Below are 19397 nucleotides of genomic sequence, written 5' to 3'. Positions count from 1 at the left end.
GACTGCAATCAGCGTGTTTCACTGCTGGCAGCCGTACAAACCGTACTTGGGGCTGAACAGCCGATTATCCATCAGTTCTTATACAACCGATACAGGCGGTAAACACACAGCTACGTGGGACAGCCTTTGCAATAAAACTTACACACTGCATCACCTGGTACCTGTGTGCTTTTTTGCCATGGTCAACCTCTCTTTCTCCATGGCATGAAGACAATACCAGTATTCGACCAGGTAGTGAAACCTTTTGCCATACTGTAACAGAAGCTTTTGTTTTCCTGTTTGTCTCAGAACACAAATAGGAACATTCTTTGAAATATATTTAGACTAAACTTTTTTTTTTAATGTTAATTTTCAAGAATGTTGCCAATCCATTTTTAGCAGATGGTTTGCTATTTAATGTCTTTAGGCAAGGCAGAAAAGCTTTGATCAATAGAATCAAAAGAAATGTTGAGAAATTACATGCAATTTTACAAAATTAAAGGCATTTCCTATGTATTGTCAAGCAGACAAAAATATATTGACATGTTGTTACTGCAAGGAGCCAAGAAATGTTCCACATGTTACAACACTAAATTTCCTTTTACGTGGTTTCAAGTCTCCTGGCTTCCTCATGACAAGGAATTTTACTCTTTCATAAATTTAAAAATTCTCTAATAGTAGCTTATTTCTTAATTATGAAAAAAGAATACAGGGCTGAACAATTAAAAACCTACTCTCAAGAGCTAGAAGTTGCAACATAAAAAGCTTTAACTTTGCTTACTTCTTCAAATGAGAAATCAATAGTGTGGCTCCCCATTCACTCTATGACCCAGTATTATACATGCTTCTACAGCAGTCAATCATCCTGAAAACAGCCCCACTAATAAGTGATGAAATGTGCAGGGTTCACTCTGGCTATCAGCTATTACTCCATTACTGCAGAGAACACTAACAACTGTCTGAAAACCTGATTCTAATGCACTTCAGGCAATACTTCTGTCCTCTGCATTTCCAGACTGCAGGAGTCTGTCCCTGTTGCCACCCTTCTGAGATATTATGCAAACATGCTCCCACTTGCTCTAATCAAGTTCTTGCTTCAGTGCTTGCATTACCATTTACAAACCCTTCCATGTCAGCCTGTATCAGGCAATGGTGAAGACCCTTCCCGCCTTCAAGACAAGACATACAGATCCTTAGCATAACCATTAAAAACACATACATACATTTACAGAGAGAGATATTATTATAACATAGAGAATATTTTTAATATATTAAATATTTGTATATATATTTCCATATTCATTTGCATGCAAAATTTTTCTCAGTACTTAAATGAAAGTAGAGTAGAATTAGCACTATGAAGGTACTTTTAAACTATTTTAACGTAAGAAAGACATAAGCTGTGCTGAAAAATTCATGTATGTTGACAGAACTGCATTTATACGCAGCATAATAATAAATCCATGAGATGAAAATGTTTCTATACCAAAAGCATTCCTGTTACAATGCCTGCATTTAGAGAAATGAAAGCTGCAAGTGGGAATGATCTATCCAAACACAAGTCTGTCATCATTTTGCTACTGCTTTTTCTGGCCTTGCTTCTTTTAGTGCATAAAATCAGTAGTCTTCCTGCTATTATGTATGGCTTTATACATCCCTTTGGAACCTGTGGGGTTTTTTTATTGTTGGTTTGCTTGTTTTATGTCTAACAGTTTGAAATTAATTTTAAACTTATATGGCTTTACAACCATGTGAAAATATTAGCTAAACATAAGCTTAAAATATCTCATTCAATTACATCTAAGTTTAATGATGTCATAATCCTTTACGGCTGACACCACGTTGTAAAGTCACACAGTACTAACTCTACTGCCTCTTGAAAAAACAGGATCAAAACAACAATATATGATTGTAATATTGAAGACCAACAGCGATACAATTTTGGTGCCAAGACCAGCATCTTGCCTATGATATTCTGACTGTATGCAAGCCAAATTTTTCTCGCTTCATTAAAGATACGGCACATTTTAAAAGGTCTATATAAACTATATTAAATAGATTAAAATCTTGCATTTTTTAACATAGATTTGGTTTTAACTAACAAGCAAATATTTGTAATAATCTACTAGATGTGAAACTGGTTTTGAGAGTGACAAGAAAGTAAAAGGGCTTTTGGAATAGAATCAGAAATGGTGCGTCGCTTCTTTCCACTCCATGGAAACTCAACAGCACTAGTTTCAGCAGTTTCAGTAACAGTAGTGGAAAGTCAAAAGTTTCCACTCAATAACTATAGTTTTGTATTAACTAAAAAGGGATAAAACATTCAGGTACTCTTATGCAGCCTTTAGCTTTTTCCATGCTTCTCTCCTCCCTGACTTTCCTCATCCTCCAAACTGTTAACTCATGAAGTGAACACATCTTCTAATGAGAAATACCACAGAAATTACAGCATACTACTCCCCCACCCTTCACTTGAGCAACTTAAAACATTCCTGTTAGCACAAGTAGAAGAGGGAAATGATGGCATCATGTGATCATGCAATATTCAGCTGGTAAAATTATAAATACCTCAGTGAAAAGCAAACAAATAGAACAAAGTTTTTAAAATAACTATGCTGTGCTCTCTTCTGCAAGCTGTATTTATTCTGTGCACAGAGAATTCCCAAAAGGTGTTTTCTCTAACCATAACTTTATTGCAATGATACTCCTGTAATGGATGGGTACAGACTCACTGAGTCTGCTGTGCTGGAAAAGTTTATCTGACAGTTTTTCTTTTACCTACGGCATGCCAAACCTTCTTGCAAAGCCTTTGGCAAGTCATGACTTGATGCAGAAAGAAAAGCTTCAAAGGAATTTGAATCCACCATGAAAGCAGGGACAGGTAATTCACTGCACTAGCTGGATGATTCATGAAATAGATCTCTAGCTAGATCCAGATTACATATGGGCAAGTAACACAGACTTAAAAACCTATATTATCTTCCTAAAAGAATGACCATTTATCTATGAAGAAAAAAACAGAAATACTATCTCTTTTTCTTACATTCTTCAGAAAGCTGCTTATAGAAATCCTCTTTTCTCAGGGATCACCTGTGACAGCTCTAATAAAAGGAAAATTCAAACATTCACATTTAAAATAAGGGTTTTGATTTAGGAAGTAGGAAATGGAAAAACCAAACTACAATAGGATTTCCACACCCCCACCAACACTACTGACACAAAGTCACTGAGATCATGAATTTTCAAGATACAAGCATAGAATTAGGCAATTATGTGGTATTTAAGATGTGCTAATTATAACACACATTAGGGGAGATATCTAATCTCGTACTTCAGAGCTCACGTCAGCCTCAAATTCATATCAGCGAGGCAAAGATCTACGGTGGGAGAACTGACGTGGCTACTACACGACACTGCGACGTTTGTCTACTGCAGGACTCACACGCTCTCCCATGGCTGTTACTAACAGGAGAAGACCTTCTGTCTGATTCATCTGAGCAACTCCGCAGTGAGTCAAACCTGCCACCAACAGTCTGTATAAATTTGTCTATATCAATTCTCTATATTCCTCTCCTCTGCCCAGCTCCTGCAGATCTTATCCACAAAGTCACAGAGACAAACCCGAGTCAAGGGTTCCACCACACATTTGTAGAGCACTGATCACAAGACAGCTGGGATTTCAGCTAGCTGCCACAGCATTATTGTCACAGAAATAACGAATTTAAAAATGCATATAATTCAAGTAGAGAATACAGTAAGACTCCGTTATGGACTTGAGAAGACACATTCTGGCATTTCAAATGGAGAGAATTTCAAGGTAGCAACTTGGACCCTCCATCTCCATAATAAAAAAAAAAAAAAAAAAAAGAAACTAGAGTATTCTGATTTGTGCATTTTCAAAGCCAAGTAGAGGAGGTGCTGGAGAGCTGTAATAATTTCAGTCATGGTTTTGGGTCCTAAAGATCTCTGCCTTTGCCTCAGGAAACTAAGGATATCATGTTAAAAATAGCACCTTGGTTACAAAACATCAGTAGAGCAGAGAAAAATTATGAAGAAAACAGAAACAACGTTGTCACATAGAGAACACATCTGCACTGCACAACTGTGGTCAGAAAAGATTTAATGGTAACAGCAGCATAAAGACGGGGGCATTAAGTTTCAGGTACCTGGCAATTTCCATGTCTGCTCAGTGTATCTGTGTCCACACTGTCCCACCCAACAGCCTGTTACTGATTTCTCAAGTGCCTAAAAATAAGGCACACCAGACATTTCTAAAGAGGCTACAGAGGTAGCACTGGAAAGCCAAGGGCATCACAGAAAGATTCCTCCACAGATGATGGAAGTGCCACTGGACTCTGACCATAATATGGCTTAATGAACAAAAAAAGGAAGACAAGAAGACATTTTCAAATTCAAATAATGGAAATTAAAAGGAAAATAATATAGAACAAACGAAAGGAAATCCATCTCAGAGGAGGCATATAGACAACATATGAAGTCAGTTTTCACTTCTGCATTAAACAGACATTTAATTTCATTAAAGAAGTAGTTTTGTTAGTTGTGGACCAGTAAATTACTTCACTTTTTATCAGCAGTCACACAATATCTGCTCTGGACTCAGAGGCAATCCCAAGACACCACAGCACGCTGTACTAAGTCCAGTCTCCAATCTCTCAGCCAAGCGTAGCTAACAACATAATCTTATGGCTGCAATAAATGAGGACAGCCGTTAATGAGCTAAAGATGATTTATGTCCCGTTACGTGTCTTGCCACGCTCCACACATTAACAACCGATGAGCATGTTCCTGGGCTGTTCTAATGGTAACCAAGGATTCCCCATCATCCTCGGGAAGGCAGCTAAGCCATTTTCACAACTGCCCACCACTGTCTCAAGATCTGAGCCCGATATTCACTTCTTTAAATCACCATAGATTTTCTTTATGTATCACATATCTAACATTCAGATGGATAATATTAGCTTATCCCATCATACTGCAGCTTATGCGTGCTTTCATAGCATAATGTTGATGACAAGACCTTTCTGTTTAACACAGAATTAAATTAAGTGGCTTCTGTGGCTTGTCGCAGGCAAGGGAGAAACGTTAGATAGAGGCAGGCAACAACTTCAACCTTTGGTCCCAGAGATGACAGAGAAACCACCCAGCCCATGCCAGGCTCAGTGATAAACAAGTGTGTGTAGTCTCTGTTTTTATAATAGGAATGTGAGGAAAGCCTCACATTTTGCATACATGCACTTGCAGGTCCAGATCCTGTACTGCTGGAGGCAGTGGACTAGACTCTTTCATAAGCACTCAGCTCATACAAGAGAAAAAAATAAACTCCACCAGCCACAAACAATACACTGGGATGTGATTCTGGAGTTGTGTCCTGTTCCTTAAACACAGAGAGTAAGTACCTCAACTCAATGTACAATAACACTCTTGCATTTGTTTCAGAAATACAGAGAGTGTACCTTGTGATCTCACACATAATACACAATTCCCAGCAGCTATGTCTAGGTCTTGCTTTATGTTTCTTTTCATACATATTTATTTGTATTTTGGTCATGTAGATAAAATCACTTGTTAGTACTAAAATGGGCATAACAGTCTAGCAGAAAGTCAAAAGATCAAAGTTCAAATCTCTGCACAGCTGCAAGCTGCTTGTGACAACCTGAGCAACACTTTCCAAAGTGACACCTAGCCAGCATAAATGAAGCACTGAGCTGAGTCCAGAACCTTAAAGCAGAATAGCTATCTCCATCTCTGCACAGCCAATAAATCATCTGCTCAGAGACTGTAGTATACAATCCACTCTTTCCACTGAAGCTGTGCCATTATGCAGAGATAACAAACATCAACAAAAATGAACTTTTTCAGAGAGAAAAGTCAAAATTCTCCAGCTTAGCAATAAGAGAACTTGTGGAGGGCACAGAAGTCACAGTTTCCAGCCTCTGCTCTGGATTAATTATTTAACCTTTTGTTGAAGACTTTCATGTGAACTACAGAAATTGTCTAGATTGAAGGAAATCTTCAGAATCCGGGTCAATTCCCTTCCCAACTACAAGGCTGCTATTCACTCTCACTTTGTAGCCAAATAAAACTTTTCTTGTTTCTGGCTCAAAACATACAATCTCAAAAAAAAATAGCAACGGGCAGCTATTCCCATTGTATAAGCGTGAAGAATTAATAGAGAAATCTAGCTGACAATCAGGAAAGAAAAAAAGAATTCATTCTGAAAAAAAAACTTTAATCACAAAAGGAATAATTCAATCTCCAGCAATAAAATACAGTTACCTTAATAAAGCCAGACTACCATTTCTCAGTTTTGGCCACTGCGTCCTAACCTTGGTAGAAGGACCATCAAAAAAGAATATAATTAGAAGAGAACTAAAGATATTAAAAGCACAAAAAAGTTAACTTTAATAACAGTAATAATAAATTATCAAATTGTAGTCAACATAACCAGTATCATTAAGTCTTCAGTAGATGGCCCTTGAAATACCTAAACCTCCAGCAATGCTTAAAAATTTACAGCAATTTAAGAGTCAGAGTCTTCTCACAGAAATCACTATATTAAGATTTTCTTTAGTGCACCCATTCCTAAGCATGGAAGAACATGAAAGTTAAATTCAAATTAATCTGCACTGACATGCAGCAATCTAGTATAACTTGAGAAGTCACAGCCTAAAGAGAGAAAATAATGGGATTAATCCTGCATGTCCTACATATCCAAGTAGTTCCTTCTCTTGCAGTTAGCTACATTGGGACAGTAGGTCTCTTTGCTTGTACAGAGACTGTGAATAGAGGGCCCTCTGTAGTGGAGCAAGAGCTGTGCTCCCAGGGCTACTGTCTGCTGCTGATTTGTTTCTCTGTAGAATAAATACACTGCCGTGAGTGATAAACATGCCTAATTGCTTTTGACCTTGAGGGAAATAAACTGGGGGGATTTAACAATTAATTATTCCCAAAAGGAAAGCACCACAAGAATAAGAGACATGGTGGAGTGGCCATGTGAATCCCAGCGAGCCTGACTTTATGGAATCCAGCTAGCTAGCCAGGCTGCGAAAGGTAGCGATCACAAGCCAGAGGTTTATACACTACATTCTTCCTCATGTTTGAGATCAAGAAATAAATAAAGGGTGGATGTCAAACATAGGATTTACTTATCCAAACCTTTAAATGGCTAAAGTTAAGAATCTGGGTTGACCTCATTCCCAAACTCAAAATATGCAATTTCTGAAAGCAAATCATTCCACCCTAACACCTGTCCAAGACACAGGGAATGGATCACACACTGGAGATCTCTCCCTCCCCTAAGTGACCACAGAGGGTAATTAGATATCCTACTATGGGATAGCTAACATTACCTGAAGTAAATCCACAGAGCAAATCATTCCAAGCAGCAGATTGAGAGATAACACGTACATCTCCATCCTTACAAACTGTCCCAAATAAGTCCACACAGTGCTCGGCATTCCATTTATGATAACAGATGCAGCAGCTTGCAAAGACGAGAGACCAAAGTCCTAGTACAACACAGATATCTTAGTAATCATCCATTGATCTTAACTAAGAATTCAACTGGTCCTGAAATGAATTGTGTGTTTACAACTTCAACTTAGATCTACTCTCAATATTAACTGCATGTAATTTATTAATTCTGTTTAGGTCCCAAGGTGGTGGGGTGGAGCAGGGAGGGTGAGGAAGCAAGTTCATTTCATAGACTTCATAGTCCATAATCTTTTAAAATACTGCTGGAATGCAAACATCATCTGATTAAAACTAGGAAGGCTGAAAAATATTAAAATGGCATTGCATAATAAGACAAACAGGATCAAACGCACGAAGTGTTTTAAGTGATAACAGCTTAACCATAGCACAGCTTTTCAAAAAAAAGGTTCAACTCATCACCTACGATGGCCTAAAGCTAGGCTGCAGAAAACAATAAATTGCTCCCTACTTGCTAGTGTTTTTCCTCTTGCCATTTTTACAAACTAAGAATCTGATTAAGAGCAGCAGATCACATGATCTTCCAACTGCACATGCAACTTAGGGCAGTTTTTTAGTGACAGAGCCCATGCGTGATGCATTATTAAGATGAACGATGTGTTGTGATCTGTCTGAAGCACTCTTGTATTGATTTTAATAAAGTGAGAGCAGTTGGGGTTTTTTGAACCAGTGTTCCTTGTGAACTCAACAGAAAAGACTGTTTTCAAATAAAATTGGGAAAAACTGATCCTAGGCTGGAACCACAGATATTTCATTTAACACAACATTCACTAACCTTAGCCCTTTAAAGTATACTTTCTGGTAATAAAGCTCAATAGTACTAGATTATACACGTGCCACACACCTTCGTTACACATAACAAAGGACTGCATTTTGCATAAAACTATCAATCTGGTCTTTTCTTTCACACACATACAATTAATCTTAAAAAAAAAAAAAAAAAAATCTTGTTTGCAAACTCAAAAGGAAGTGAAAACTAAAAGTTTCTCTCAGTGGGTTGCCTGCTAGCATAAAACGTACGCCTCCTCCTAAAGATTCTGGGTGGCAGGAGGAAGAATCTTGTTTAGTACCAGCCAGCTAGCATTCAGATGCAATTAACGCCACAATCAGCACAACAGACTGCCACAGAAAAGCATGCAGGTCATCATCATTGTAAAAAGGTAAAATGATTTGACCAAAACCATGTTGTAAACTGGGGCAGGCCACAAGCCAAGAATTTGTGATTCCCAGGCTTAAGCTCCAGTTCCAGCATCACGCTTCCATTCCACAAAATACTTCTCTCTGCGGCCCATATTGCCCAACTAGACTGCAATGTTGCCAACCCTGCCCCAAAGTGCCTACCCCAGAAGTCAGTATACAGATGCATGACTCTTGCACAGCACGCCCATAGGCTATGCAACATAAATTAACACATAACAAGGAAAGAAGGAAGCAGAGAAGTACCATACAGGCAGAGAAGATGCACGTGCTCTTAATACACTTCCAGCACCCAGAAAATGTGCGCAGAGAAATGATTATCCTTCAACATTTGCAGAAGTGTGAATACACAGCAGCGTAAGATGTGCAATACGGCATGTGCACGCTTGTGCATTCAAACTTTTCCATTCTTGGCCAGTACCAGTACCAATACTTCCCTTTCCATACTGCTCTTTCCGAACAAGAGGCATGAACACTTTCATTCTCTCTGAACTTCTCTTATCTGGAAATCTCTTTTCAGTCTGATAGTTCTCTTGCACGAAAATGTCTTTTTTAAAAAATACTTACTTTAAAAGGTGTTCTATAGGAAGGCACCTATTATTCCCTCTCACTTGCAGGACACTTGATAACATATTACAAGACTGCAATTTATATGCTAAAGGAATTCCCAGATGGCATCTAATTAAACAATTCAATCAGAAAACAAATTAAAATGAAATATTAGCATAACCCCATGTGTAAAATGCAGCAGTTAAAGCTCTCCCCTACTTGCAGGATATCCTAAGGAATGCAATTCTATTACCCATGCTAATTTCATGCCTGTTCAGCACTGCAGAACATCTGAGCTATTGACACCTCCGACATGAAAAAGAAGCGGTCCATGGAAAAGTTTAATAGTAAACTACAGATAATCCTTATAACATTGTCCAGAACCATTACAGCAGCTGGTTTACCCGGTTTATGGCAATGAATCTCAAAGTTCTAATTTCTTAAAGCTGACCTTCAAGCTCATCCCAACCCCAGTCAAGCTTGGGATACTCCTTCCAATGACTTCAGTGAGTTTTGCACCATGACCCGGAATTCACAGCATCTCACTGCGCTAAGCAAAATCTGATTAAAATAACATCTTATTCTGCAATGTCTGCCACAGGAATTCCTTGTGAACCCCAGTTAATACGATTTGGCAAGTAAAAACACAGCAAACCCACTTAGGGATAACGACCTGTGATTTTTATTTTATTTATATATTTATCTTAAGGAGTAAGTGGTTTCAATAAGGTATGAGAACTTTGTAAATTTTTTTTTTTTCCCCTAAATACATTTCAGTACGTATTACCAAACTGGTCACTTAATTATTTTTAGAAGACTCTCTTCAACTTTCATACAAATGTTATTTAAGGAAAATATCTTCTGGTTTGGTTTATGCATAGTCATAAAAAAAGTTTATGCTCTAATCCATGCCATACTCTCCCCCAATTTAAGTATACCTTTCTCTACTACTCTGAGAAGAACCACTGACCAAAGGAACATATTGATATGGACGTTGTTATTTTCCTTGAAAAGAAATTAGTATTGAAGCTTCACAGAAATAAACCTGAAGGAGGTATGCTCCAACCTCAGGTGGAAAGTCAATTATTATTTCATGTATCTAACTCTTAACAGCACCTTTTGAAAAATCCCTGCCTTCACACGTGCTTCCACAGTGCACTCCACTGGCAAACAGACAATAATATATTTCCTTTTTAAAATCCATTTCAGGAATCAAGAAAAACTTAAGGACTGCACGAGAGAATTTAAAACTTGCAGGAGCTGCTATAACTCATGCTCCAGAAAGAGAGTAGTATTTTACTAATTTACCCAAGATGACAAGACTATCTGAGAAATGAAGGCATATATAAACTGAATGGTGATGTGTCATATTTAAAAAAATATTAATACTCCTCACAGCAAAGTAGCTGGGCTTTAATAGTGCTGCAAACTTACAAGTATTGACAAGCAGGGGAAGCCCAATTCATACAGGATTAGCCACCCTGCCTGCTCCACCTTTCTTCATACTCCCAGAAGACCAGCTGGCCAAAGCTGCATGGAAACGAGCGAGTTTTTTTTGCACTGGTGATAGGTATCCTTTACTAGATGGTTTGCGCTCCTTTTTCAGATTTAGGAGAGACTAGAACTGGGATTTGAACATTCAGTAGATGGTCCCTCTAGATTTTGGAAGAGCTCTCACCTACCCCCACCCTCAGCCTCCTTACTATCCAACCCACTTCGCAGACTGAGGGAATGACTGTATGATGCCATACAGGTGACAAAAATATAAAGGAAGACACTAAAGATCAACCAGCAAAGCAAAGTCATAAAATCCAAACTCCCAGGAAATAATCATATTCCCCCCCCACTGCTTGCCCACTTCAACCTTCCTCCCAGAGCTCCCATTAAGAGGAGATCAAATTAAAAAGGCATTACACAAATGAGAGACTGCCCCAGTTATAATCCCAAGTGGCTCCCAGCACTACAGCAGCACGAAGGGAAAACCTTGAGCACACGCACAGATTCTCAGCACAGATTAGCAGAGTCAGGCTTACAGGGGAAGAACAAAAATTCCCCTCCCAGCAACCCATTTTGGGAAAGAAAAACAAATACAAACAACGACGGTAACAGCAAGATGGGAAGAGGCTCCCCTGCCCTCCGCGCCGAGCCCTCCCCTCGGGCCCCCGAATTCAGCAGGACACAGCCGGGCTCGGAGCTGAGGTCCGGTTTATCACAGCACCAGGCCGAGCCCAGCCCGGCGGCGCTGCCGCCGCTGCCCAGCGCCCGAGCCGCCCCGCAGCCCTCCGCCGCCCGGCTCCCCCGGCACCGAGCCCCCGCCGCTCCGCCGCCCCCGGCCGGGTCTCCGCGGGGTGGGGGTGACTCCCCGCAGCCGGCGGCTCCGGCTCGCCGCCCGGTGCGGAGGAAGGGGAGCGGGGCAGGTCCCCCCGCGCCGCCCGCCTCCACCGCTCCTCTCGCCAGGCTCCGGGAAGGGACCGCCGGGGACTCCCACACGCCCCGCAGCCCCCGGCTCTTCCGGGCTGAGGAATGGCTCTCCCCGATCGCGACACAAATGTCACACGCACGCAGCACAAACGCGGCGGGAGGGGATGGAGGCTGCACACGGCGAGCGGCGGGGTGGGGAGGGAAAGCAAGCGGGGGGTAAGGTGGTACCTTGGATGTGCTGCTTGATGACATTTTCCAAATGGTCCAGCCTTTCTATAATCCTTAAAGTGTCCCCTTTGTCTTCCTCTAACTTTTTTTCCGAGATCGGCTCCTGCACTTTCACATAAACACTGGCAATGTAGTTGGTGACCCAGCCCACGTACAGCAGGCAGACGATGTTAGTCATTCCACTCAAAATCACGCAAGTGGACACTAAAGTTTTGGTTTTCCTGGTGCACACCATCCTGAGATCCCTCCATATAGCTCCAAAAATCCTGTGATCCAGAAAACAGAAATAAACTGCGATGAAAATAAATCCTTTCCCCCCTTTCCCCGAAACGGAGACCACTCAGAAGTCAGTAAATTTCCATGCAAAAAGTTCTCTAATCCACAGAACAAAGATATTTGTCGCCTACCTAGAAGGAGAGGTGGGGGTGGGGAGGGCTGATAATTAGAATCCTGGATTTTAGTACATTAAAATAGCTGAAACTTTGCGATAGCAGTGCCGAGAGCAGAGCAGGAAGGCGTGCCAGCCGCCGGGCTGCCCGCTGCTCTTAGGCACCGGCTCCCGCCACCGGCATCAAGGACGCGAGCAGTCAAGTGCCCAAGTGCTGCAAACTTTGTTCCCTCCGACGCCGCTTCCCATCGCGACCGGCCACAGCTCCAGAATCAGACCTTGGGAGCAGCTCGCCGGAGAGCGGGGCTTGCTCGGCCGCGGATTGACAGCCCCCTCCTCCAATAAAGAGCCTGCTCTGGCACGGAGGTTGCTGCCATCACCGTATGGCCGACGGGGACCCGCGCGGGGCGGGGTTACCGCGGGGCCCACCTGCTCCTCGCGCGCACACACACACACACACACACACACAGGGGCGCCGGGGCCCCGCCGCCATCCGCGCTGCAAGCCGGGGCGGAAGGCGGGGACGGCGGCCTGCCGCGACTGCTGTAGCTGGCTGCGAAGGATTTCCAGCCTAGACAGGCAGAAGAAGCTGCAGCCAGGTCCCGTCTGCCGCGAGGTGAACGCTCCGCTGCTTGGCTGGAGAGAGCAGCCGGTGTCGTTAGGACACACGCTCACACAGAAAGACATGCATGTGCCTGGAGGGGGGAACCGCAGACGTGCCTTTGGCTCATCGGAGCTGTCGGTTCCACAGCGCCAGATACCCAGCGACCACCCACTGTTCCAATGTGTCTGTCTTTTAGGCTGTTTGCGTACCCCCTTCCCAGAGGAGGTTACATTATTAATAGCTAATTGTTGCTCGCACCCACAGCAGCACGCCCCAGTACCCACCCATCGCCTCCCTGACTGCCACAGGAACACGCTGTCTCAGAGTATGCTCTGTCCAGAATTAGCTTCAGCGTCAGGGACAGTATCGGTTACTCACAATGTAGTTCAGCATATCCACGCGGCTTTCCTCTCTTCACCTCACAATTTACGTACACTTTTGGAAACACACTAGGGAGGCAAAGTCAATATTAAATCACACTGATTTGAGAGAAGGGACACAATACATGAATCTCTTCCATTCCTATTAGATAGGGACTTTCGTACTAAACGAGATAATTTTCTTTTGATAGTCTCAAGACAGAAATGTAACATTAGCATGACCAGTATTAGGAACAACGAGGCAGCTGTTAATTAACACACTAAAATTATTTTAAGTGCGTATTATTCAGTGAAGGCAAGAAGTAACAAATGCTGTGGATCATTCTGCAGTTTTACATATGCAGTAAATATAATTTTATTCTGCTTCATTAGTCACCCTCCACAACTGATCGTTCCACTAGAGTTACTCTGTGTGCAGAAAGCACAGCAGATAGCAGGACTCTGAAGCACACACGTGTGAGTGTTCAAACCCTGCAATACCTTGAATGTACCTTTCGATATCTTAATAGAAGTAAAAGTAGTTGATTTGTCTTAGGGTTTGGGGGTTGTTACTTTTAAATGAATTATAAGCAAGACCCAGTATTGAAGAGAAAAGGCAGGCAACTGTCCTGCCAACAGGCAGAATGACTTCTTCCTTTCCACGAGTTGGTACTCCATAGAAACAGTAAAAACTGTGGATGCTCAAACACACACAACAACAGCGCCAATGGAAGCTGCAGTAAACTCTGCCAATGAAGCTTGAAAAAAAACCCGCCTCCTCAGTCTTCTAAGCCTCTCTGGAAACTAACATAAATTTTGGCCAATTTATAAGTACTTCCCCAGGGATACACTAAAGGAGGCTAGTCCAACAGAACTCATTTGGAAATTAGAAAATACAATTCAAGGTATCTGAATGTGAAAAAGAGTATATGTTTACATTTTAAAAAAAATATTTTTAGTAATACAGGAAAGTTTGCTAGACAAACCAGTCAATGAACAACTTCAAGCTTCACAAAAGGCAAAATATTGACAGAATACACTAATACAGCTCCACCACATAAGTCAATTATCCTGCTTAGTCTGCGATTAACATTTCTCTACAGCATCATTTATTTCCCTATCTTTGTACTTCAGTGTTACAGCTCCACGTCTGGTAGCGACTGACAGCAGTAAGTGCGTATCAGTGAAGTCTTTAATAACAGCGTTATCTAAACTCGCTTTAATCTTTGAAAACTCTGCCTGCAGTCACAAACTACAAATTTTTCAGCCCTGGCAATTTAGGCAGAATCCAGGACTTAGCCTTGGACTTCTCAATTTAAAGCAAAACTTATCTGAAATTAATCCAGATAAAGGATGAGTAACAACCATCAATAAGTCACATTTTCCACGGAAGTTTGTAAAATATTAACAACTAACTGCTTTTACAAACAAATATGAACAGTACTTGTTACTAATGACTGTCAGCAAATCCGTAAGTGACATAAAAGTTTGAAAAAAAGATGGCTAATGTGTCTCACAGGCCTAAGGGGTTGCTTATAACAGCACATAATTGATTAACCTTTTATTACAGTAACTATTAATAGTTCATTAGCCCTTTGCTCCCAATAGTTTTCTGATCATGTTTAAAACATCGCTTCATTTATAACTACATTCTCCCACTACCAAAGCTGCACTCCTCAACAGCAGGGCAGTAATTCCCTGTCTCCTCATTTGAGCCCTGATTTCATTCAACCTAGTGTTAAAACTGTTTAACTTCATAGCAAAACCTCTAGATGCTTTAGTACATGAAAAATACACTTGCTTTCATGTCTCTGATAATAATATTCTGGACTAGTCTCTTTAGAAGTCGTCTTTTATGGTTTATACAAAGTTGGAGGTATCCAAGTGTATGCCATTTAGAAATTGGTCGGTTTTGTCATTTTGATTTATTGTATAGTATTACAATCCAGATGAGACCTCTTTGTGCAAGGTGTTATACAAATACATAAGCAGTCCACTTTTATAATTTGATTGGAACAAAAACAGGAAAAGGAACAATAGAAGACCAGAAATACTGCCAGCCTCACGTTATAGTTGGGGAGAAAATTAGGTAATAAAACCCCTAAATGGTTCTTTAACATTTAAATTATGGAGGAGCACAAGGTCTATGATATTTGTTCTCTTTAATCACAGTGGTGTTTTTGAAAGTTCTACTTCAGGTGTTTAAGCTTGAGGCAGTACAATCTACTGCGCAGGTCAGTAAACTAGGTGTGTGTTTTTATCCTCGTCCTGATACTGATCTGCTATGTCATGCTATGCAAATTATTTCAGTTCTGTTTCACTCTAGATAATGGAAAAAAATAATTTCTTAAAATTTGTATTTATCACAGGCTTCAACATGAATTGCCCTCAACTACATTACTGTAATAAGACACTATTTTCAACCAGTGCTGAGGAAATATTAACCTCATAGCCTAGTAAATACAGCTGCCACTCATCTTGCATTAGTGTTGTGTAAGGGAAGTCATTCAATTAGTATTTCTTACCTATCATTACAGTTCAGGGAAGGGAAATGATGGAAAGAGATATGTTTAAGAATACATTTTTATTGGTGCATTTTGATGTGGGCTAAAACATTTTTAATAGTAAGAGGAATCTTGAAGAAAACAGTAGCAAAACATCAGAACCAACAGTATTTATACCCCATTTCACAAGACCAGGTTTCTTACACCTTGTTAGAAATCAATGGAAAAGATGAACTTTTTAACATTATTTTGATTGCATTCTATTCAGATCCTTAGCTGAAATCCTATTAGTTTGTGGAGATATAATCTTCATTATTATCTAGTCTGAGCAGATTTCCTTCTATTATTTCTTCCCTCTCTCCCCCTGTGATCACATCTTTTGTTTGGAAAGATGATAAAAAAATTCCAAAGGCACTCAAGAAGCTACACTGCGTTTTTACATTGTGGAGCGAGATGATCCCATACATGTAGAAAAGTCTGAATTACCCTGAGTAGGTAATTTTTTTTTGAAACTCCGATGCCTGGGTCTGCACACACATGAACCCAAAACTATGCAGCTCTTGAGCAGAGGTTACACCTTCTGCAGATGAGCTCTTCCCAACAGTTCAAGTTATGAAGCTGTGTTTTTTAGCTCCCCAAAAGAGGTAGCCTTCTGTATTTTAAAGGTAAAGGTCATGAGTTCAGTCCTCAGTGAAGTGACCTGATGATCTTTGGTATCTATTGTCCCTAGTTATCTCTCCCACTAAATTTAAACCAATCTTAAAACTTTTATTAAATCATAGAAAGACATATGCAGATATTGCAGAGATGCCTTTGCGTATTCTGGAGCTGGGTTTTGAAGCAAGGGATTTGTTATATGGATGTTGTAAATAATGAACGTGAACTGAATGCCAAAAAAAAAAAAAAGGAAGGAAAATAGGAAAAAAAAGTTAAATGAATGAAAAGTGAAGTGGAGGAAGACAAGAAAAATAAAAACTGCTTTTTCCTTTTTATGCCAGGATATATTATCACGATCTTTATTCCTCTGGCATTTTCCCTCTTCCTCACTCCTCTTCCTCTCTCTCTTGCCACCTTCAGGTCCCTATCTGCTCTCTTCCTTTTCTGTTGTTACCTGTCATCCTTCCCCTCTCTCATTTAAAAATAACCACTTTTAAGTTTACACCAGTTCTGTTACACATCAACCTTTGTGACATTTTTATGAATTACCAGTTCATTTAGGTTACGCAGGACTCCTTGTTTTTCACTGCTTGGCAGAGGCTACTCAGCAAAGTATCAACTACAGTCAAATTCAGCCCCATATCGCCATACTGCAGCCTCCCAAGGAGGAAAGGTAATGCGGTGCCCAACTCACAAACATTCAACGGCATTTGGATAACTAACGCCCATGAAGCATCATTTCAAAATCATTCACCGAGCACTGAAAGGAAGAAATTAAACAATACAGAAGATACAGAAACAAGACAGTGTACTATTTCAAGTTGAAAACTGAACTGTATCTTGTCTTCTGGATTGAGCTCTCACTGCACATAAAGCAATGAGAACACACCTCATGCAAAGGGAACAGAACAGAATTAGCAGGAATATTAAAACAACTAATGGAAACTTATGTACAAAAGCAACCTGTAAGAGACAGGGGCACATGGATGCACGCTGTCTTCTCCTTCATCACCGCATTCATGCCTTAGAAGACATTTGCCATTCCTCCTTATACAATTGCTATAAAATTTATGTCTGTATTTTTTGTTTCCAGACAGCACTTCCCATTCTCAGTGTTTGCCAGGGTTATCTCATCCATTTGTCCTTCCAAATTTTTTTTCGATCCAAAACATCTAAAATCACTTTATACTTTAATTGTTCTCTGCTATGCTGTTTTCTTAGTTACTTTTATGCACTGGTGTGATTTTTTTCTGACAGCATTACACTGCACTATTTATTTGCTGCAAAACTCTCAGCTAATCCATCTCAAGTGAATCACGTGTGACCAGAAATTCACCAGTATGAGTAAAAAACGCAACATATGGTCCTTTGCAAGTGGCACATCTACAGTTACTCAGAGAAGCATTATGTTCTGTTCTTGTCAAAGCCGTCATGTGTCTACCCCCAACCCCCCAATGACAACCCTGTCCCTAAGCAATTTTAAGTATCTTCATTTTCGGGTGTCAAACCTCGATACATTTGAAACAGATCTCCAGAGACTGTAGCCCACTCAAGCTCTTTAATCTTTTTATGTTTAGAAGCAAAAAATTAGTAAACATGAAATTATTTGTGATATCTAAAAATCTTGGCTTCCTCAACCCAGTTTGCAGTGCTGATTAAAGCTTTTTTCTATCTTTAACTACAACAATACAAATCATTGTACTATGTCAACCAAAAACTGATGTAGATGAATATCCTATTTCCAAATACTGTCTAGCTCTGAACATTTAGGGACAAGAATAGTCCTTTTGCCAGGCAAAGCCTGGCAAAGCTTCAACGCATTTAATGACTTAAAGTCTTTCTGTGTCAGAGGTTGCAACCAAGCAATTGCTTACACTACCTATGTAAGCAATTACAAATTCACAAATTAATCCCTTTTTGAATCTGTACTTTCTCATATTCCAAGGAAATGTGAACAACTCACTTTTCAGTCATCTTTCCATCTGTGATTGTATAGGCCTATCATATTCCTTCTTAGATGGCTCTTGGCCAGACTCTCATATATGCAGTCTCCTCTCACATGACAGAAACTCCATACTTCAATTACTTTTTGTCCTTTTCCATTTTCACGTTTTTTCTTTTTGAGATGGGATAACATGGCAGCCCAGATTGATGCATCGTTTCATACGCTATCTTGTTCTCAGCTCCTTCCTTTATAACTCCTAACACTGTTAGCTTTCTCAGCTGCCACCAAGCCTGTAGTTAACCTCAGCGAACTAGTCACAAAGATCTCCTCAGTGACATAAATATAAAGCCCAGTAATAAACTAGATGTAGTTTTGTCAGTCTTTCTAGGTGTAGGCTACCTCAAATTTTGCTATTTCATCAACTTGTCATTCAGGGTCATGGCTTCTCCAACCTTTTGCAGTTAGCTTTAGAAATTACCATAGTGAATATGGTATCCTCACTACTCACATGCTTTTCCGATTGTGTCTACATGTGCTGAACAAAGCAATTCCCAACGTCCCCTGCTCATGACTGTCATCTTTTTGGAAACTATTTTTTTCCTGTTCTTTGTTCTTTCTGGCTTAATCAGTTTTTAACGCATGAATGGAGCTTCTCCTTAAGCATACTGGGTATCAAGCCTTTGGAGAGCAAATTCCTAGGAAGGCTTTGCAGCGAAAGTACCAACTAAATCCAGCATCAACTGCATCACCATTGTCCATATGTTTTCTGATGCTTCAAAAAAATTCAGTAAACAGGTGGAAAGTTCCTTCCTTCATAAGAGAACTCATCAGAGAACTATTTACCTAGATACAGTTTAGAAGAAATAATCACCCTCTGCCTTACAGGAATAGGAGGAAAAGGAGTATTGCAGATTTTTAGGCTTCTTATTAGGAATTTTTTTCTTTCTGGAGGCTTAGAGCTTCATTTTGTTTCAAAGGAATGGACACTGAGGCATTCCAGAACATTATGTCAGAGTAAAGACAGGTAATAAAAACACTATTGAGTTAAGGAGTA

The 19397-nt window shown here is 40.3% G+C and overlaps 1 protein-coding gene across 4 annotated transcripts in view; it reads right to left on the bottom strand.

Annotated features, from left to right (window-relative positions):
- The window catches only part of GALNT18 (polypeptide N-acetylgalactosaminyltransferase 18), a 253855-nt gene extending 241320 nt beyond the window's left edge, over positions 1–12535 (bottom strand). For all 4 annotated transcript variants that reach the window (XM_068399285.1, XM_068399289.1, XM_068399286.1 and 1 more), the window contains exons 1-2: positions 12294–12535; positions 11887–12152 (exon numbers count right to left, since the gene is read on the bottom strand). In XM_068399285.1, the coding sequence (XP_068255386.1) occupies positions 11887–12121 (235 nt within the window). In that variant the 5' untranslated portion in view covers positions 12122–12152; positions 12294–12535. The remainder of the gene's footprint in view (positions 1–11886; positions 12153–12293) is intronic.
- Between the last annotated feature and the right edge of the window lie 6862 nt (positions 12536–19397).

This window comes from Nyctibius grandis, chromosome 4 (genome assembly GCF_013368605.1).
Source record: "Nyctibius grandis isolate bNycGra1 chromosome 4, bNycGra1.pri, whole genome shotgun sequence".
Lineage (NCBI taxonomy): Eukaryota > Metazoa > Chordata > Aves > Nyctibiiformes > Nyctibiidae > Nyctibius > Nyctibius grandis.
Note: the sequence above shows the minus strand (reverse complement) of the source record. Positions and strands in the feature narration are given on the sequence as shown.